This window comes from Pangasianodon hypophthalmus, chromosome 11, assembly GCF_027358585.1.
Source record: "Pangasianodon hypophthalmus isolate fPanHyp1 chromosome 11, fPanHyp1.pri, whole genome shotgun sequence".
In the NCBI taxonomy this organism is placed as follows: domain Eukaryota; kingdom Metazoa; phylum Chordata; class Actinopteri; order Siluriformes; family Pangasiidae; genus Pangasianodon; species Pangasianodon hypophthalmus.
The window spans coordinates 20,905,035-20,926,561 of NC_069720.1; the positions used below are offsets into that span (position 1 = coordinate 20,905,035).

The 21,527-nt window shown below is 36.6% G+C and overlaps 2 protein-coding genes across 6 annotated transcripts; one reads left to right on the plus strand and one right to left on the minus strand.

Moving 5' to 3' along the window:
- Positions 1 to 2,456: 2,456 nt before the first annotated feature.
- rsph3 (radial spoke head 3) lies at positions 2,457 to 15,529 on the minus strand. 4 transcript variants are annotated; one of them, XM_026920023.3, is made up of 9 exons: positions 12,766 to 13,029; positions 12,498 to 12,585; positions 10,431 to 10,572; positions 7,782 to 7,927; positions 6,740 to 6,943; positions 6,318 to 6,480; positions 5,347 to 5,433; positions 4,824 to 4,900; positions 2,457 to 2,614 (listed from the first exon to the last, which is right to left on the minus strand). In XM_026920023.3, the coding sequence occupies exons 1-8, from the start codon at positions 12,876 to 12,878 to the stop codon at positions 4,839 to 4,841; spliced, it is 1,005 nt and encodes a 334-aa protein (XP_026775824.1). In that variant the 5' UTR covers positions 12,879 to 13,029; the 3' UTR covers positions 2,457 to 2,614; positions 4,824 to 4,838. The 4 variants fall into 4 exon arrangements, with proteins under 4 accessions (XP_026775824.1, XP_053093893.1, XP_053093894.1 ...); XM_053237918.1 differs by lacking the exon at positions 2,457 to 2,614 and adding an exon at positions 15,418 to 15,529 and having other exon boundaries at positions 4,715 to 4,900; positions 12,766 to 12,879; XM_053237919.1 differs by lacking the exon at positions 2,457 to 2,614 and adding an exon at positions 15,399 to 15,507 and having other exon boundaries at positions 4,715 to 4,900; positions 12,766 to 12,879.
- LOC113530200 (retinol dehydrogenase 7) lies at positions 15,427 to 20,852 on the plus strand. 2 transcript variants are annotated; one of them, XM_026920038.3, is made up of 5 exons: positions 15,427 to 15,567; positions 17,848 to 18,162; positions 19,909 to 20,167; positions 20,307 to 20,470; positions 20,585 to 20,852. In XM_026920038.3, exons 2-5 carry the CDS (start codon positions 17,850 to 17,852, stop codon positions 20,806 to 20,808), a joined length of 960 nt encoding a protein of 319 aa, XP_026775839.3. In that variant the 5' UTR covers positions 15,427 to 15,567; positions 17,848 to 17,849; the 3' UTR covers positions 20,809 to 20,852. The 2 variants fall into 2 exon arrangements, with proteins under 2 accessions (XP_026775839.3, XP_026775847.3); XM_026920046.3 differs by lacking the exon at positions 15,427 to 15,567 and adding an exon at positions 16,423 to 16,558.
- Positions 20,853 to 21,527: the final 675 nt, after the last annotated feature.

Sequence of the window (21,527 nt, forward strand, 5' to 3'; positions counted from 1 at the left end):
TGCTTTAAAGGGGTGAATGACCATCGTAGGTAAATAATCCAGAGGAAAGTATCCTGAAATCAGTTTCACAACAGGCATGTTCAGGGGTATATTCACATGATTAAATCTGTCAGATATCTGTCACTAGAATAAAGAGGAAGAACTACATAATGTGACTCATTATGTCAGAAATATAATAATGTTACTAATTGGCGAAAGACATGCCCTACATATATTGTATACAGATAATATTTGTGAGAGATTAGCAAAATGCACATAATGAATCCTTTTTGAGAATTTTCAGTTTCTCTGAGTTTCTCACTTTATGACAATTATCAGTGACAGCCTGTGCATCAATTTACCCCATCCTGCTCACACTGAAATTTGGTTTTGCAGTATAAAAATATTTCCTCCTTTGATTTTACCCATAACACTTTACTATGGCCGGTATATCTGTTTATATCCTGATTAAGTTCAGAGAACTGTTTCCCTGACAGATTGCACTTTAAAGTGAGGTGAATGTTCACTGGGTCATTGCACCACCCCTGTGTTTCTGGCCTCACACACAGCCCAGGGTGCCTTTATATAAAATACTGCCCTACTCTGCTATGTTATGCTTTATGCAGGGAAATTGTAAAGGAAGGCAAGGTGGGGTTTATTCCAAGGGACTAAGGGGCCTTAACGAACAAAATCTTTCCAGGAAAATGTAAATCATCTGAGGCATGGAGCCCAGTGCATTAACCTGTCAATGGATCCCAAATTCATGCGCTTGAAAATGTGCACATATTATTTTCATGTTGAATGAGCCTTTTCAGAATATATAAGAATTTTAATCTAACATTAATTGTGAGAAATACACTTCACCCTTACAGTAAATTAGAGCCTTTACTAAAAAGGTTTCAAATCTTGGTGATAATACAGATCTGTCCAAGAAAGGCTGGCATGGGGGCGCAACAGGTACAGTAGTCTAAATATGCAGCATGCTTTAATGTAAATACGTAAATTTAAAAAATCACTATCAACTATTAATGGTGCATTTATGACAAATTTAAAAATAAATTAAGACAATGTGAGTAACTACATGGTGTGTCTTGTCAGTCTCTCTAATTTTTTAATCCAGTTTTTTGGGTGACCCAGTTTTGGAACATGGTCAAAACTGCAGGAACCCACTCATTATAGCACAGTACATGATAATCCATGTAATACATAATAATCAACATATTATATGAGTCTTCAATCTTCACTGAAGACTTTATCATGGAATCAAGGAAATGTGATTAAAACAATTTTTAATATGTCTGTTTCTGTTCTGAGGGCTTAATTTAATCCACTATAGTTGGCTGGCAAGAAATAATTTTCCTCTTTTGCCTGTTTTGCAAATGATGCCAAAATATGAGTCTGTTCTAAATTATGCATAATAGACTAAAGCCTTTAATGTAAAAAAAAAAAAACAACAACCAATTCAGCTCGAATGATTGAATGTATAAACACTGAAGAAAAAAATTTACAAATTTGAAAACTTGTAAATTTTACAGTGAAATTATTTCTCTACAAAACAGTGTGAAATTGTATTACATTAATATTATCACTATTATGCCATGTTATGATTTATACTATATTTCCACCAAATTATAATACCATAGTTGCTATTGATATGAGCTACTCTCCCCTCTCCCCCAGTTAACCCCTGAGGAAATGTCATTGTGGTCAGGTGTGTTCATTTATCCATTACCACACACAGTTTCCTAATCACACATGAATGTAAGTAAGCCCAGAACTTGGCCTGTTACGCCTACCTTTTTTTTAACTGTAGCTTACAATACTCTTGTGTCAGAGTGGTTCATTATTAAGGGTAACTGTTTGAGCATGGGCAGTCCATGGGGACAGAGTTTAAGCCCCTGATGTCCATTGACCCTAGCACCACCCCTGTAGTAAAAATCTGATTTTGACACTCTCTCCATTTCAGATCCAAATCATTTGCAGCGAACACACTTGATCTGCTGAGATTTTGTTTTTGAGCTAGGGTTCTTGTCCTTAGTGTATGTAGGTGGCATAGATTAAATATTAGATACTGTAATGTCAGGGTAGCATATAGTACCTTTATCTTAACTCATATCAGACCAAATTCCTTTTCAAATTACACAAGCAAGGCCATAAGTATAATGTAGGCTTACGCAACATGGACAGAATGTCAGGTTGGAGTGGTGGTGTCTATTTTTGGTTGGAGCAAACAATGTGCCCTTTCTCGAGACCAGCAGTGAGCTAGTGGAAGACCTAACTGTATGAAAGTCGGCTTAGAGTGAAAACCTTTTATCAATAGACAAACAGACCACAGGAAATTAATGTAGTGCAATGAATGCAATGATGTTATTTCTCTTTGTCTTTAATACGGAGAATATAGCGTATGTGGCAAACATTGGCAGATGTTCAGAGAAACAAAATTAGTCATAAAACACCATAAAGAATCATACACTTATATTATGCTTGGATAAGCAGACTTAAAGGTTTCTTAATGTTTTAAAAGTTGCAGCAACAATTATTGCTTCCACAGCTCCAGAGTCCAGGTTCGAAACTGTTTGTCTATGCTCTCTGAGTTTCATATGTTCTCCTTGTGTCTGCAAAAGGTTCTCCAGTCCTACCAAAAACATACAATATATTGGCAATTTATTGTAACCGTAAAGCTTTTTATTCCTGAACTTTCTATGGACAGAACTCATTGGGTCCAATTCAACATTACAAATGGGTTTGGATTAAACCCATTCAAGTAACCAGGTAAACAGGCTAATAACTATAAGAATAATAAGTCTAATAACTGTGGGTTGTGACTCCACATTGAGAGCCACTACGGAGTGTGTAAATGTGTGTGCATGGTGCCCTTTGATGGACTGGTGTCCCATCCAGGGTGTGTTCCTACTCCATGCCCAGTGATCCTGAGATTCACTGTGACCCTAACCAGGATACTGAAGCAGTTACTAAAGACAAATGGAAAAAACTCAGACAAGGCTGTTTATATATATATATATGTAGAGAGAGAGAGAGAGAGAGAGAGAGAGAGAGTCAGGTCAGGAAGTATTTGGACAATGACAGAGTTTTTGTGATTTTGCCTTTATACACCACCACAATGGATTTGAAATAAAACAATCAAGATGTGATCTAAGTGTAGACTTTCAGCTTTATTTTAGTTAATTGACCAGGTTTCAAGGCAAACAAATGGAATATTCTTCAATGGCCAAGTCAGTCGCCTGATCTCAACCCAATAGAGCAATGCTTTTCACTTACTGAAGACGAGACTGAAGGCAGAAAGACCCACAAACAAGCAGCAACTGAAGGTGGCTGCAGTGAAGGTCTGGCAAAGCATCATTCGACAGAGAAAACTCAGAATTTGGTGTCCATCGGCACCAGACTTCAGGCAGTCATTGCAAAGGATTTTCATCCAAGTATTAAAATTATGGTTATATTTACAATTATGTCACTTTGTCCAAATACCTTTGAGCCCCTGAAAATGGAGGTACTTTGCTTAAAATGGCTGTAATTCCTAAATGGTAAATGCCATATTTTTGTGGAACCTCTTAAAATAAAAAAATAAAAATCCAAACCTAGTAACAAAATAACAAAATCTAATATTTTTACTTGTTAACATAAAATAACACAATTAAAAAGGCAATTTTTTTACATAATAATCAGAATATCACTACTATTACTAATAGCATTCTCAGTCAAATTTGCACTTCATACATACTTTCACTTCTTCTCTCATGACCTCCTGATCAAGCTAAATGTTTAAGCCTATATAAAAGTTTAAGATGACTGAAATGTGGCATAAATGTGATTTAATTATTACATCTGCTTAAAATGTGATCATACATAATTAATACATAATGACTCTAAAGCATTCGTTTGCTGTTTATATAATGTTGCAGGTCTAGATTGCACAATTCAGCAGGACATTACAGGACATTAGTGTTTATATAGTGGGAAACTACGCTGAGGGAAATGAACTCTGTGTCATTCTGTCTATAGTCATCACTGACCCCTCTGCATATTTTCTCTTTAATGCATTCAATCTCTACATTAGTCTGATAACTGTGTGTGTGTGTGTGTACATATATATACGTACACACACACACACACACACACACACATACATATATATATATACACACAGATATATATAAAACTCCTCCTCACATGTTACATAATTGTGGATTTTGAACTGTTGGCATAAAATAAAATATATTTGCTATAAATTCTGTCAGCTGGTTCTTCCTAAAATCTGCTATAAAAATCTGTCAGTCCTTTCTCTACATTTCGTCCTGTGCTGTACCCTGCTACCACCTGTGCCATTGGTCATGAAGTTATGAAAAATGTACAAGGATCCAATCTTATACAGAAGCGTATGTCACAAAAATAAGTGCTATAATCACAAAAATAAAGCCCATAGTGTTATCTTACAGTAAATATTGTTGTTTGTTTGTTTTTTTTTTTAACTTTAATGTTTAACACTTTAATATTTCTTTCCGCACGACCAATTTATTTTATTAAAGTGTGAGGACCAGGGTTTTCTGGGATAAGTACCCCAACCTGTGTATAATGTTGCAGTGAACCACGTGTTTATATTGATATTTTTCTGGTGTTTTTTCTTCTTTTTTTTAGCATTTTTTAGAGATGTGTGCATGTGTAGTTTTAATAAAGGCCCTAGTGTATTAATAATAAAGACTCAGGCATGACTGTGAAAAAAAGTGGTAAGGTATATGTTTAATATAGCGGGACTTGTGGACTGCGTACTTTAACCATTTATCACCATTTTTCATATTTAGGAATCTACAAGTACAACGGGACTTTACCAACAGAAGAAACCATCATTTGCAGCTCACACACTGAAAGACTTCCTGTCTCTGGTTGGTCACATCTTGGATGAGCACTATAACAGAAGAGAAAAGAGTGCGATGTGACATCACATATTTGGAAAAAGTTCACACACGGTTGCTTAGTTAAATTCTGTCCAACACCCATAATATCAACCGTAATATCATCACACAAATATGAAAAAAGATAGCAACCTATTGTTTAGGCAATACCAAAACCTAAAGTCAGCAGACTGAAGAAACTGGCTATACAACGAAACTCAAGTTCAACTGTCCCACCAAATGATCTGAAGAGTCTGAATTGTGTAAGTGTGATTGTTTTTTAATATAATTATTCTAATATTTATGGAGAAATTTTTGCAGACTGATGAGAAAAAAATACTTCAATCCATTTTAGAGAAAGGCAGTAAACTATCTAAAGGAAACTTCACGTTCGATGTAGAGTAGAGCAGAATAGAATTTGTGTAGAATACGACAGCTACAATGGTAAATGCATACTCACTGTCAAGCACTGTTCGTGCAACATCATGCTTTTCCAAAGTATTGTTGACTTCTGCCATCAGCCAGGGAAGGAATCCAGTCTCTATATCTGTTGTATAGAAAATGAGATGCATGAAGCATGGCAGCATTGGCACAAACATTTTATTTTTATTTTTGTTAGAATTGTAAAACTATGTGAGAATGAACACGTTATTAAAAGGTGCGGTTTGGTGATAGCCAATCGAATGAACGTCTGACAATCCCTGGAAGACCAAGTGTGCATCTTGGTAGAATTAACTGTCTGGCTCACATAACTTACAGCGAATGGGTTTTCTGTCTTATCAGATACATACATTTTGTGATGATATTTTACATATTTTTTGTTGTAACAGTTTGTCTGTCTCCTTGTGCACATTTGTAGGCGTTCAGTCAAATGTGGAAAAACCCTAGAACATAGTGTTTATACTGGCTTATTCCTCATCTCTATAAATGGCACTATATATTTAGCCACATTAACTATCTGATTCATATTTAGTAGCCACTTTTAAGTTGTTTAATTTGTTATGGATTAAATAATTTAAATGTTAAATTTAAATGATTTACGTAAATGTTTGGTGAAGTAGCCTACTTCTATTTTACTAGGGTGGCATTAATAACTATGTTATGTTAAATTGCTGATTTCTCTCCAGGAACTTTGAGGTAAAGATAGGCAATATGTCGCTTTATGGAAGATACCACATGATTTATTTGCAATACGATGTCAGGCATTTGAGAGACAGAGAACAAAGTGTTAGGCCCACATCTGGTCTATCTCTGCTGACTGATCTGAAGGCAAGAATTTATATATATTGAGTACAGAACAAAGCATTTTGATGTGAAGTAAACGGGCTGAAAGATTCAATGTTAGATGCTGATTCATCTCAGATTTAATACAAATACAGTAAAACTCTTTTCAATATTTAATGCTTGTATTACAATAAACTAGAAACACACCTCTCTGCACTGGGTCATAGAAATATCCATGGTCTCTCAGATTAGCATAGACTGAAGGAAGAAGGTCAGCAAGATAATGTTGAGTGAATGTTCTAGCAGCGATTTTCTCTGCCGTTTCTCTTTCCTTCTTCAAGATCAACCTTTGCTGCTTAATCCTCCGGTCCTGCATTTGGAATAAAGGTCAAATTTGTGCTGAGTTTGTACAAAGCTGTCACATCAACCTTGTTCTGAAGAACATACAGTATATCTATCTATTTAAACACACTGGAAATTGGTCAGATATACTAGACAAATTAAATTATGTAAATTCAAATTCTGATTTATTATCTGTCCAGAACTACTGAAGATTAACTATATCATTTCTAGGAACATGAAATGGGCAAAATGGACATTCTTGCTGGACATGAGGCAGTTGATTACACCTTCTCCTCTCTGTGTCGGCTCTCCTGCTCCTCCAGTCGTTGAACTTCCACCAATTCAGCATTACGCAACTCCTGGAAAGCACACTGTTGAGCCCTCAACCCAGCCAGCTCTTCCTCCTCCAGTACTTCCAGCAAAGCCTGCTCCATGGTCTTTCCTACCAACACCTGCAACACTGGCTGCACCTCCAGATCAAAGTGAAACAGCTGAAACCAAGAAAGACAATAACTTTATTAGACTAACTCTTATTAACTCTAATTCTTTGTGAATTGCTGTAAAAATGGCTAGCCTTAAAACCGTGTACAATTAGAATTATATTCCCACAATTAGATGCCAATACCTACATGTTTACCATTGTAATATGATTTCATTGTACTGCTTATTTTGTTTAATTTTTTATGCAATTGTATCTATTGAGTATCTATCTGAGAAACCGCAAAGTGCAAAATTGAAGACTTCTTGTGGTGGAGAAATGAATAGGAACAGCTTTGAGGGTTAATGCGAATTCAAACCATACGCATTTCTGAAGTGTTTTTGCATGCATGAGAGGCTCATCACGCACAACAGTTACGCTTTTAATAAGCGTTTTTAATCTCAAAACACCAAGCCAGCAAGTTACCCTGCACTTTTACACTTAATCCCTATTTGTTTTTCACTCATGTTGCACTCAAAGCCTTGCGCAGTATTAGCTGTTAGTGTCGCACTTAGAAATAGGAATGTATTAACTATAATGTTAACTGTAACTACATATATATATATAGTTCATATGTAACTGCTGTAAAATACTTCACATTGTATGTGCTGTCTTATTCAGAATTTAAGGTCAGCTTGACTACCATATCATGACAGTACGTTCTGCTATTTTATCCACATCCACCCCCTCATAATCAGACCCTGGTAATGAGTCTTCTTAGATAACGGCACAGCTTTTAATTCTCTTCTTGGAAGGAACGTGGCAATACACAAACCTGTTTAAAAGTGGATATAAGTATTGAGCAGAAAACCATAAACCATGTCGATGAATAATGAATAAGTTATCTGTACCTCTCCTTCTTCTATCTGTGTCGCTGCATCTTTGCCAGATTTGGCAGGGATAAAGAGAGGTGTGGCTGGCTTGTCCAGAAATGCATCTGTCTGGCATTCCACACTGGCATCCTCAATATGATCACTCAGCTCCTCCAAGTATAATTCTAGGATACAAATCAGACTTAGCCTCATGCACGGATTAGCAAATGCTTATTGAAAAACACCTGATCTAAAAAAACTGGTCTAATCTCTGAGAATGGTAACCTACACTTTATGCCTAGTGACTAACAAATGTGGCTGGAACTTGGTAATGTCAAAATGTCAAATGTCACATATTTGAAATATTTACACAGAATCACTGACATGCAACTAGTTGATATTTCTCTATAGTTTCAAAAGACAGCCCAGAGGCTTGATTTGCATCTGTTGTATTGTATAATCAGCCTAAAATGTAACATTTTTACGACATTTGGTCCAGCTTCTGGAATTGTTTATTTTCTTCAGAAATTCTTGCTTTATTACTGAATTTTTCTACCTTTTGTCCAATATACCTTAAAGGTCTATTGGTCAACTGACCCCACCTGAGCCCATGTCCACTCAACAAATCTTATTATTCTGATTTTTAACCAACACATATTAAAGGTTTGTTTTGTTCAGCCCTAACTCCATGCGATCCAATGTCTGCTCAACAAACCATGGAGTGTAATCTGGATCGGCTATACATTGGAAAATATAGGAAAAGTCTGGCTCATCATTTCCTCAAACGCCTGAGAAGCTAACTCCATTTCCAGAATAGCTTCAGAATAGACACTATATATGCTGTTAAGCATCTGGTCCAGATTATTCTGCCATATTTGGTGGCTTGAATTCCTTGAAAGAGCATGCAGAGCCTACACTCATTCTGTACATTACCACTGTTCATGATCCAATAAAGATTTTCACTCCCATGCTCCATGGTATTTAGAACAATCACATAATTTAAATTTTAACAATGCATGGATGTGCATTGCTGCAAGCGTGTACTGTTGAGATTATTGCCTTGACTGCACAATTTAGCATGAATGTTGTATTTTGTGGTCTTTCTCTCTAGAAGTCACATGCATGCCAAGTGCCAGAAATAGAACCCAAAGCAAAAAATACACTTTTCACACTCGGCTGGTGTAAAAGTTTCTATCAAATTTATGCAATAAAATTGCTTTCCCTAATGTTGTCACTTCCTGCATAAGCCTGCAATTGAAAAAGTTGTGTTCAGGACAATTCCATCAAGACTTTCCTATATATTGTAAAAACAACCCACCATGCAGGTGACAAGAATATCATAAAGAGAATCTATAGACCAGAAACTACAGTGCACACTACAGTAAAACGACATCCTTCAGACAACGGCTCCCAGTCACTGTAAATTACAAAACACTGCCTTTTTGTTTAATGTTCTGTCATTTCCATTCAAATAAAGACTTCACATTATTTTCCCTAATTTCATTAAGAAAAATTCACATCTCCTTAATCCAGCTGCATCACTCAGCCATTGTTGTGTCCAATTATTTCTTCCTCCATGGCATAACTCCTGTTTCTATCAGAAATACATAATATAAGCAGTAAATCCTTTTTGCAAGTGAGTGGCAAAATGTTAAAAAAAAATGACAATGGAAAGCAATTTTTCACATTTGCTTCTCAAATTATGCCAAGGTCCACTACAATAGGGACAAACCAACAAGGCTGTCGAATTTACATTTATGGCATTTGGCCGACACCCTTATCCACTAACATTTATCTCATTTATACAAGTGAGCAGTTGAGGGGCTTGCTCAAGGGCCCACCAATGACAACGCTGAGAGTTTGAACTCATGACCTTCCAATCAGTAGTCCAAAGTCTTAATCACTGAGCTACCACCGCATGAACTTAAACTCCAAGCACACAGTAAGCAAACAGAAAATTAACAGAATTAAAAACTGCAAGAATCACTGTGTAAAAAGATATGTCTTGTGAAGTAAGCATGCATGACATGAGCATATTATGTTTTAGAGAAGAATAATAATACAATCATTTTAGCTAGACTGTCTTTAAAAGTTGATCGCTATCACTAAATTAGATTGCTATAAGCACACGTTTATCAATGTGGGGTCCAGAAAGTATAGCTAGGATTTCTGCGTTTTTTAATTTGTTACAATTGTGGAAATCACACCCCACTATTTTATTAAGTTATTATATTTACCGAGGTTTTTATAACTATCAGGTTATTTGGCTGGTCATGGTAGTGTTTGACAGTTAATGAGGTCCCTGTCTGCAAAATGTGTGAGACCCCTTGCTAGAAACAAAGTTCACGCTTGAAGCAAAAAGACAAACTCTTGAGACGACAGTGGAGTTATTGATGTATCTCATGGAAGCAAAGACAGAAAGGGCTGATAATGACCCAGACGTTTGTTTCCACCATTGCTTACAATGCCAAACAGAGAATGAAGAGTACAGTGATTTAAAAAACAAGCATCCAAAAAGGAATTAGTGCAAATGAGAAGACAAGAGACCATAGTGCTCAAGAGATCGAATGATTCAAAAGCAGCTTTAACATACTATCACTGTGTAAGATTGAAATATTTTGCTTAAAAATAATATTTGCCTGCAGAAAACCATTGGAAAAGTTTCTAAAATGATTCATGAATTGCTACCAGTCTGAACATCTATGTGCTTTCTCTCCTCAAGTGTGCCTGAACTTCTTGTCTGAAACTTGTCTTTTGCCCCCTTTCTTGCTGTGGCTCGTCGCATTGCCTCTTGCTGCCACTGGATCTCGACTGGGTCAGGCTGAGCCGTCTGTTAACCAAATACAGCACAATACATTATAGTAAGTACCACGTTAACTGCTGGAAACTACAGACGCACAATGCCACCAGGCAAGAAAACAAAATCCCCATCAGCATCTCATTATTACGAGATAACATCTTATTACTGCAAGAAAACCAGATTATTAGACAACATCTCATTATTATGAGATCCCAGCATACACATGGTCAGATATCTTTCTTGTTGATTATGATTGCTCAACTTCACCAGGATCCAAAATTTGTAATAAAAACCTGACAGTGTTTTGCAGAACAACATACCCAGTCTGAAGTCATTAATATACTGTGATTTGTAAACATTAAGTTCCCCATGAAGTCATGCAAATTGATCAGATGGGAAAAAAATCAATGTCTAAGGGGTCTGAACAATTTGTTGCCTCAGTGACATTAACATCTCATTGAGGTTTAAGCCAAGTATGAAGTAAAATTTGAGTGTCGGTTGGTAACCATGTAGGCTACACTGTACAAGCAAGATCAATTATATTGTCTATAACAAAATGCTTTTCTTGTTGTAAGAAGATTCTTTTCTCCTAATAATGTGAGGTTTTCTTGCAGTGACGACAGACGTGGGACCAAGTCGTTGTTTTGCAGGTCACAAAAAGTCTCAAATCTTGGCATTTCAAGTCCCAAGTCTAAACTGATAAGTCCAAGTCAAGTTACAAGTCCTAAACAAGGCTTAAAATTTAAAGCCAGAGGAGTATTTAGTGTAGCAAATTTACAGAAATCATGCAGGCTTTTTCAAATCGGTGTTCATCACTTTCTAGACAAACTTTATAACTCGATGGTAATGTATGGGTATTTATAAGACGCATAACTTTGACTATAAAAACTGAGTATTTTAATTCAGTTCAATTTCACAGGAGATTATTTTGACTATTTTCACTAGGATACCTTTAGTCTCAGTTCACTCTGGCTTTGCTTTGGGATTCACTTTGTGCTGAACAAAATATGAAGTTTTTACTTTTGCGTCTGATATTCAGGTTAGACATGTTTCAGCTCTTTTGTTGTTGCAAACAACATAATTTTTGTGGGTGAAAGCTACTATCAATATATACTAGCTACTATTTACTACCTAAATTTACTACCATTTACTGCCTACTAAAGTGCCTCTGGGACTGAGCGCTCTTTCAACTTTGTCGTTGTTTAGTGCACATTGATTGGCTGTCTGACTGGTCGAACGTTGACCTCAGAAATAAAGATTAAAGCTGACTGGCTGAAAATGAATTGTTTGTTGAGAAAAATAACTGCACACTATTAAGTGCATAATTTTTAATCTTTGGTTTTGAGAATATATCAAGTCTTTCCAAAGGGCTCGAGTCTGAGTGAAGTCACGAGTCATTGATGTCAAAGTCAAAGTCAAAGTCGAGGCGCAAGTCTTCTTTGACTATATCGAGTCGAAAGTCAGCAAATTTGTGACTGGAGTCCAAGTTGAGTCTAAGTCATGTGACCCAAGTCCAAGTCGAGTCCATGTCATGTGACTCCAGTCCAAGTCGAGTCCAAGTCGAGTCCAAGTCATGTGACCCAAGTCCAAGTTGAGGCCAAGTCAAGCCTAAGTCCAAGTTGAGACCAAGTGATGTGACCCAAGTCCAAGTTGAGGCCAAGTCAAGCCTAAGTCCAAGTTGAGACCAAGTCATGTGACCCAAGTCCAAGTCCAGTCCAAGTTGAGGCTAAGTCATGTGACCCAAGTCCAAGTCTTGTCCAAGTTGAGACCAAGTCATGTGACTCCAGTCCACAACACTGATAACGAGATGCTTTTCTCATAATAACGAGATGTTGAAGGGGGTTTCATTTTCTTGCATGGCAGTAATGTGATTCCATACTAAACATTTCTTGCACTTGTGCTAACCACGATTCCTGTGTGTGTGTGTGTGTGTGTGTGTGTGTGTAAATACACACGACTGGCAGGATGTGTTGTGCATAGGTATTTCCTCTAACGACACGTCGATCATACATGATGTTTCCATAGACTGGTCGCCCTTCATTTCTGTTTCACGTGAAAACACACACACACACACACGCACACACACATAAGTCAGTTAGTCAGTATGCTCTGTCCCTGAGACAGGGCGCTATACAGACATAAACACACAGTGACATAAACACACAGTGACATAAACACAGAGTTAGTACTGCACATTCAGCCAGAGGGCTCAGAGGGGCTTACTCCATCACCGCGGGCTCCGTGTGTCTGAGGCGGCTGGGGGCGGCATGTGGACGACTGGAATACGTGTAAGATCCATCCGGAGGCCCTCTTTTAGGCTGTAACACCGAGGTCATTCTAATAACATAAGAAGAAACTGTATTAGATGGTGAAAAGAAGCAGATAAACCCGAGAAGCCGCCGAGTGCCAAGACGCGAGGAACGTCTGTTACTATTTATGAAAGTTGCCCTAGCAACAGTAACTAAGGATGACGTTTCCGCGTGCTCATGGCTCTCCCTGTGTTTTGAGAGAAATTACTTATTTAACCCTGGGAAAATGAATTACTCTTTATATCTCAAAGATATAATCCAGTCTTATAATAATCATGTCTCTCCGCGCCTAGGTTATAAAAATAATGTTATTATTTTTATTATTGATATGCTAAATTTTTATTCATAAACAAAAAATTTTAAATTGCAAGCCAACTTTATCCTTAAATCTTTTACATTACTCCTCCAATCCATTAGTCTTACTTTAAAAAGGAAAAAAGAAAAAGAAAAGAAAAATAAAATAATAAATGTAATAATTTTTGTTAAAACATTACAACAGTCTCGTTGAAGGAACTCAATTATAAATAAATAAATAAATAAATAAATAAATTGAACAAATCAATTAAACAAACAAACAAACAAACAAACAAACAAATAAATAAACGACCCACCCTGGGGGGCGCACAGTGGCTTAGTGGTTAGGGGTTGGGGGTTCGATTCCTGCCTCCGCCCTGTGTGGGTGGAGTTTGCATGTTCTCCCCATGCTTCAGGGGTTTCCTCTGTGTACTCAGGTTTCCTCCCCAGTCCAAACACATGCATTACAGGCTGATCTGCATCTCTAAATTGTCCGTATTGAGTGAATGGGCGTGTGAGAGGTGACACCCCGTCCTTGTGCCCCGAGTCCCCTGGTATAAGCTCCAGGCTCCTCCGCGACCCTCTGTAGGATAAGCGAGACTGAGAATGGATGGAGTGAAGCCCCACCCTGTGTCTGAAAGGCAGTCCCAAAATGGGTCCTAAACAAAAGGCCTTGTTTCCTTACTGCACCTGAGACAACTTTTTTTTTTTCTTTTAAAATCTGATACTTTAGATCTCACTTCTGGTATACACTGAGGTTCCCTCAAGAAGCAATAACATAAAGAGAAAAACAAAAGGAGTGCCAGGGGTTGAAATAATTCAACTACTACGAATAAAATGCACCTCGTTTGAAGTACAGATTTTTACATTTAATCCCCCCATCAAAAACAGAAAAGAGAGGGCTTTTGTTTTTACATTTGCTTTTGTGGATGTGAAATTTGACTATAAGAATTAAGAAAAGATTTACTGGAAAATAGTGATTTTGCTTTTCTTTACAAACAATATAAAAAGCAAGCAATATATATATCTATCTATCTTTAATTATATGATGTACAGTACTGTGCAGAAGTCTTAGGCACATGCAAAGAAATGCTGTAGAGCAAAGATGCCTTCAAAAATAATGAAACTAAATGTTTCTACATTTAAAAAAAATACTATAAAGAGCAGTAAACAATAATAAATGAAACAAAATCAATATTTGGTGTGACAATCCTTCACTTTAAAAAACAATAGTAGTCTCACATACAATGTGTGCAGTTTTATAAGGAAATGAGCTGTAAGTTTTCTGAGCATCTTGCAGAAGCAGCCACAGTTCTTCTGGAGACTTTGACTGTCGCACTTGCTTCTTATTTTTTGTCCGAAAAGTGTCTCTTATGTAATCTGCTGCTTTCTTTACTGACATACAAAAAATTTTCTGTAACATTTAATTTTGTGCTGGAAAACTAACGTTTGGAAATCTAAACAGTTTTTGTACTGAATAAATAATGTAGAAGTCATAAAATACAAATCTATAACAAAGTTTGTACCAAAAAAAAAAGTGCCTAAGACTTTTGCACAGTACTGTATATATATAGCAAGCAATAGTATATCTTTATGTAATAGAGATAAATTAAACAAATACAAATATTCTGACAGATAAATGTAGAATAGAGTTTTACTTTTTAATTCAACTTAGAGAACTGTGGTTTAAAAGGGATGGAACTTTTTTGTACCTAATATTTGTAACAAAACTTTGTTGTAAATTTGTTGGAAATTGTAAATTTCCTCTGTAAAGTAGATCAAATCACTTTCGAGCTGAGAGGTGAGAGAGGAAACATAACTTCCCTTGGACAGTGTTACACAGATCTAAAAGCACATCTACTGTAAGCATTTGATCCATTAGTATCTCTCAAAACCTCATCAAGAGTCTGAGGAATAGTGTAAATGATAACAGCCTGAAGAATAGTATACATGATAATAATCTGAGGAATAGTGTATATGATAATAATCTGAGGAATAGTGTATATGATAATAATCTGAGGAATAGTGTGCATGATAATAACCTGAGGAATAGTGTATATAATTAATTAAGTAAGTAAGTAAATAATTAATTAATTAATTAATTATCTGAGGAATAGTGTATATGATAATAGAGAAGATAGATGTACTAGGTGAAAATATATCTGAAAAATGTAGTGCCCATTTTACTGCACTAAAAACTACAGCTGTATTCTGTCTATATAACTGTTACTTCCGTGTGAATTGGGTCTTAACCTTGTTTTTTAACGTTAACCTTAGAGATTAGCTGAACGCCTGCAAGTCCTGACCACGTGACAAGTAGCTCCGCGCTGATTGGCTGTAGAAGCTGGGCTCTGCCTACGGTTCAGTGCTCCGGTGTGTGCTGCTGTGAAGGCTTTCACTTGCGCATCTGAAGACAAAGCAGGTATGTAGTTGTGCTGTAGTGAATACAAAATATTACAAAAATATTAATTTCTATAGAAAGCATTAGACTGACTGCTGTCGAGATACAGAGGTGGTAATGATTATGTTATCAGTCCTACAGGAGCCTACACGTGACTCAAGATAAAAAGAGAAAAATCGAATGTTTATTTAGAGATCACTTGTTGTTGCTGTTGTTGTTGTTGTTGTTGTTTACTATAAGTCCCTGCTGCTAAACTGGTGCATATAGGAGTGTTTTAACATGACAGAAGTTTGGGAAGACTTCACAGTGGAGTCTACACGTACCCTGTAGCTTGTACCCTGATAAGACCACATGCAGTTTCACGTGTAGCCAAATGCATATCCTGTGTTTCACGTGTATATGCACGTTACTGTATTATCTTTCACTATCAAACTCCAGTGTGGTATACAGAATCTATTTGGAGGGATTTTCTATTGTTTGGTGCCATGATAGAAAGATGGATTTATACTGGATCAGCATGAGGTTGGAAAGGTTGTATTTCTTCACCCCTCATCCATGTAGTCTCCATCCAAATAATCTCCATACCCAGCAGGGTTTAAGTGTAAAACGCCAGGACTTTTCCTCCAAAGTGCCCTCCTTTCTAACGGCTTTACGCTGCACCCTGTAAAAGCCATACACACACACACACAGAGAGAGAGAGAGAGAGAGAGAGAGAGAGAGAGAGAGAGAGAACGCCCTGTACCTGGGCCTCTCCCTGCTGCAGTTTTCTGCCCTTTGGCCTACATGGTGTACATGGAGTACTCCATGGTGTCCAGCTCAGAACATCTGCTCTGGGAAGTTCCTTTAATAATGTTGAATATTAATTTTGAGCTTACATAAGTACTGAAAGTTAAACTCTAGTCATATATTAAACAAACAGAACAAACATTTAAATGAGCTGAAGACAAATAGCCATGTGCATTAAATCAGAGCATTTACATCTACAGGCTAAAGAACAGCTTCTGGAAATAAGGTTGTGTTTGACATCTAACCTTATATTATATTTTTATATCCCTTTTATATTATATTTGTATGTTTTTGTATTTTGCCTTTCCTGTCTATAAAGAAGTAAATTCTGGTTTATATAAATTCTCGTGTAAATTCATGTAAATTCTCTGGTTTATATACATTCTCTGGTTTATGCAAGTTCTTTTTTTTATGTCATGGACAGTCGAAAAAAGTATTTCACTGCACGCCGTACAGTGTATGTTTGTATATGTGACCAATGGAATATGAATTTGACGTCTAGTCAAGTTACATGATCCCTCCAAAACTGGTTTGAAATGTACAAAAAATAGTTTTTATTTTTTAATCAAGGTTTGAGAGTTCATATCTGTTGAGCGTTGAGTCCTGCATTTTTTGTTTTACTCATTAACTTGTATTAATACAGTTCAGTCACTTCAGACCTCTCAGACCTGTAAAACAAAGAAAAAAAAAGAATTTGCCCCATAATAATTTCCAGTAATGACCTAAACATTTACAATTTCATAAACATTTAGTGATTATGCCTGTCACAATGACCACATATTGACCTAATTGTGATTTTTGTTGTTTACGATCAACTGTTGATTTCGATCAGAAAATATATAGTCAGTCAAACAGAATGCTTTGCAAATACAAACTTCTTTTTCAGTAAGTTCAACAACATGATCAGATTTCAGTATTGCTATGACAATATATTTCAGTCATTAGTCTCAGTCAGAGTCTTTAAACTTGAAACAATTTTAACGATATTTTATCATATCACACAGTTGTATTTAGTTGTAACTTAACCACAATTGATTAAACTTGGAGATGACGAGTTTTACTATTCATTAATTTAGATACATACATTTTGCTGTGGCATATTATTGTTTTGTAACCTTTACATAGATTTCAGTAAGGTGAAGGTTATATGTATTCATGTATTCATTATTATTTGTGTTTTGTTTTTTATTTGACAGTCTAAAATGCAGTAAGAAATTTAATTAACATACCTATATCTGTTTCATGTTCATAATTGGCTGTATATGTGAGGACAAATTCAACAGCAAAGACAATTAAATTCAGAATTGCAATTGGTTGTAAGCCAAAATTTCATAATCATTACAGGCTTATTTATGATAAGTCACATACAAATCTTTTAAACATGATGTGCCGTTTGAGGATCTGTAGGACAATGCTGGTTGGTAGCTTACAGAGTTGCACACAGTGTTACGAAACTGTATCAGGGTGTTACGTAATCACTGATGACGCCTGTATTAACCGCTCTGTTCTGTGCAGCCATGTGGATGTACTTATTGGCTTTGGTGGTCCTGTACTATGTGGTGCGCTGGTTCCGTGAGCTGGAGAGAGTTCCATACAGAGGGAGTAAGTACGTTTATATCACTGGCTGCGACTCCGGCTTCGGGAACCTTCTAGCACGCCATCTGGACAAGTGTGGATTCTGTGTGGTGGCAGCATGTTTTACAGAAAAGGGTGAAGAGGAACTGAAAAAATCCTGCTCAAGCAGAATGTCAACAGTCCATCTGGATGTCAGAAAGCAGGAAAGCATTGAAAAGGCTGCAGCCTTCATCAAGGAGCTAGTGGGGCAGAAAGGTGGGGAAAACACATAAAACCTATGGAGCTCTTCCTTATTACCATTATTTCATTACTACTGAAGATAACATGGTATAAAACTGTGTAGAGTATTAGAGTTTCCAATTTCAGTTTTAATGTGTATATATATATATATATATATATATATATATATATATATATATATATATATATATATATATATATATATATATATATATATGTATGTGTGTGTGTATGCAAGCTGATAGTCAAAAGCTGAACATTTAATGTTTTTTTATATGTAGCACTTAGAGTACATTAATATATATATATATATATATATATATATATATATATATATATATATATATATATGTATATTAGTTCACTTATACCTATTTCTGATTTAGATTTTCTAGAGCATTTAACTTCAGCCAATTTACTGACATTTAGCTAAACATGTAAAAAAAAAAAAAAAAAAAAAAACTTTTGGCAACCATTGTACACTCACTGTCCACTTGAATAGGACCACCTGCACACCTGCTCATTTATGCAGTTATCCAATCAGCCAATCATGTGGCAGCAGTGCAATGCATAAAATCATGCAGATACAGGTCAAGAGCTTCAGTTAACGTTCACATTAAACATCAGGATGAGGAAAAATGTGATCTCTATGACTTTGATTGTATCATAGTTGTTGGTCCTGGAAGGGCTGGTTTGAATATGTCATAAACTGCTGATCTCTGGGATGACTGGGATTTGCACACAAAACGGACTTTACACAGAATGGTGCAAAGAACAAACAAACAAACATACACTGCATAAGCAACAGATCTGTGGGTGGAAATGCCTTGTTGATAAGAGAGGTCAGAGGAAAATGGCCATATTCTTTCCAGCTGCCAGGAAGGATATGGTAACTCAAATAATCACTCTTTACAACCGTGGTGAGCAGAAAAGCATCTCAGAACAAACAAAACATCAAACCTTGAGGTGAATCATCAGCAAGGTGTTTCAGCCTACAGGCCCTCTGCACACAGGATTTTTTTTGTTTTTCACACCATTCTGTGTAAACTATTAAATTAATCTATTAAAGTGGACGGTGAGTGTATATACAAATAGGTGACAAATTACAGGAAAAACTGATGGCTCTGTTTTGCTGTGGGAACATATTTATAGCATGGTTTGGATCTAATATAAAGTGTTTCTAATCACCCTTATCCTAGGATGAAACCTTTTTATCCTGATGGGACAGCTCTTTGTCATGGCAGTGCATGGTTCGTTGAGTATGAAAACCATGTGATGGCCAGTATATGCCATGGCCATCACAGTCACCAGATCTAAAGCCAAGTGAACACCTACAGGGGAGTTGGACCGATATGTTAGACAGTGCTCTAATATCTTTTGGAAGAATAGTGTTCATCCCTCCAGTACAGTTCTGGAGACTTGTAGAATCACTGCCATGGCACAATGAAGCTGTTCTGGTGGCACTTTGTGTTGGCCAGACACTTAAATTTGTCACCCATCTGTGTGTGTGTAAAATATATATATATAAAATACACACACATAGCTGACAGTAATGTTACTTTCTAATGGATTATGTTTATTATTATTTACTTGCTAATGGATTATCTGTTGTCAAACAAGTTTTGCAGTCTGAAGATCATGTCCTGTCAAGTTGTGAACACAAAAAGAGATGAAGAAAATGAAATAAAATTGTAACAGATCTTGTTATTGTGAGAGGGCAAAACTTCCACAAATGCGCTAAAACTTTCCTGTGTTTGGCAGGTCTGTGGGCCGTGGTCAATAACGCGGGGGTCTCTATTCCCTCGGGTCCCTGTGACTGGTTGACCCTGGAAGACTACAAGTCCATGCTGGCTGTCAATCTTGATGGAGTCATTGGTGTGACCCTGAGTGTCCTTCCTCTCATTAAGAAAGCCAGGGGACGTGTGGTTAACGTGGCCAGTGTGTTTGGCAGGATCACGCCAGTTGGAGGACCCTATTGTGTGTCCAAATATGGTGTGGAATCATTTAATGACAGCCTCAGGTAGTGACAATTAGACTTTTTTTTCTCTCTTTTCAAGTATATGAAAAACACTTTTTGTTGCAGGAAGCTTTGAATTACATTATTATAAGGAGATACTGTGACCACATTTCTGAAAGCCGATACTTTTTCTGTCATTCAGGATATGTATGCACCCATTTGGAGTGAAAGTCCTGTGTATTGAGCCAGGTTTCTTTAAGACCAGTGTGACGGACACTGATTTGCTAATCAGAAATGTTAAAATGCTCTGGGAAAGATTGCCAAAGGAGACAAAAGATGACTATGGAGACAATTACCTAAGCGAAGGTATATTTGAATGTAACAAGTTCAGCATGCAATAGCTAGGAGACCGTTTTACACAACGTGTAATTAAACATCCATGTTTCTACTTTAACTGTTTTCTATTTCTATGCTGTCTAGTGGAAACAATGATGAAAAAGAAGCTATCCAAGATGCCAGATGGTGACTTGATGAAGGTTGTGAGCTGTATGGAGCATGCCGTCTCAGCCGTGCGCCCTCGCACCCGTTACTCCCCTGGCTGGGATGCTAAATTTTTCTGGCTGCCGCTGTCTTATGCCCCGACCTGTATTTCTGACTATGTGCTACTTAGAGAAATCATCAAACCTGCCAAAATGGTGAATTAGACTGATGCGCTAAGCTACAATAAAGTCCAATATTTAGACAATGACATGTTTGTTTAGTTTTGTACTCTAGCAGGGATGGACAAATCAGTAGCCTGGGCACCCGGGACACACAGATTTCTATTTCTATCACTATTAGTTTTTTATTTGTGGTTACGTAGGGGCCAAGTAGATTTAACAACCAGAAAAATAAAAATAAACATACTTCCTATTGAAAACATAATTCCGTCTTCCTATTGAGAAGTTTTCATTTGATATGTAGATGCAACATACCTCAATACTGAATCTTACTGCCTGTTGCAGTACATAACCAAGGATCAGGTATTTACTAAACAGACAGGTACAATGGATATAAAACGTCTACACACCCTGATAAAATGGCTTTTTGTGATTAAAAAAAAAAAATGAAACCAGTGAAATCATGTTAGAACTTTCCACCCTCAATGTGAAATTACAACGTATAAAAAATTAAGTGAAAAACAATCAGAAACATTTTAGGGAATAATAGGGGAAAAAGTTACAATAACCTGATTGCAGAAGTGTGCACACCCTTTTATAAGTGCGGATGTGTTCAGCATGAACCATCCACATTCAATCTCATGTTCAGATGTAATACTGCTGTCATCAATGAAATTATTCTGATTAAACCCAAATAAAGATCAGCTGTTTCTGTAGAATTTTCTTGACCTCTTCTTGGTTTCATCTGACTGCTGAAGCCATGG

Excerpts from the sequence above, each read along its gene's own strand:
- LOC113530200 (XM_026920038.3), top strand. The coding sequence starts at position 17,850 with ATGTGGATGTACTTATTGGCTTTGGTGGTCCTGTACTATGTGGTGCGC. Across the intron at positions 18,163-19,908 it reads GGAGCTAGTGGGGCAGAAAG|GTCTGTGGGCCGTGGTCAAT; the intron begins GTGGGGAAAACA and ends TGTGTTTGGCAG. Across the intron at positions 20,471-20,584 it reads AGACAATTACCTAAGCGAAG|TGGAAACAATGATGAAAAAG; the intron begins GTATATTTGAAT and ends TATGCTGTCTAG.
- rsph3 (XM_026920023.3), bottom strand. The coding sequence starts at position 12,878 with ATGACCTCGGTGTTACAGCCTAAAAGAGGGCCTCCGGATGGATCTTAC. Across the intron at positions 6,481-6,739 it reads GCCGACACAGAGAGGAGAAG|GACCGGAGGATTAAGCAGCA; the intron begins GTGTAATCAACT and ends TTCCAAATGCAG. Across the intron at positions 4,901-5,346 it reads TGCACGAACAGTGCTTGACA|TGCTCATCCAAGATGTGACC; the intron begins GTGAGTATGCAT and ends CTTCTGTTATAG.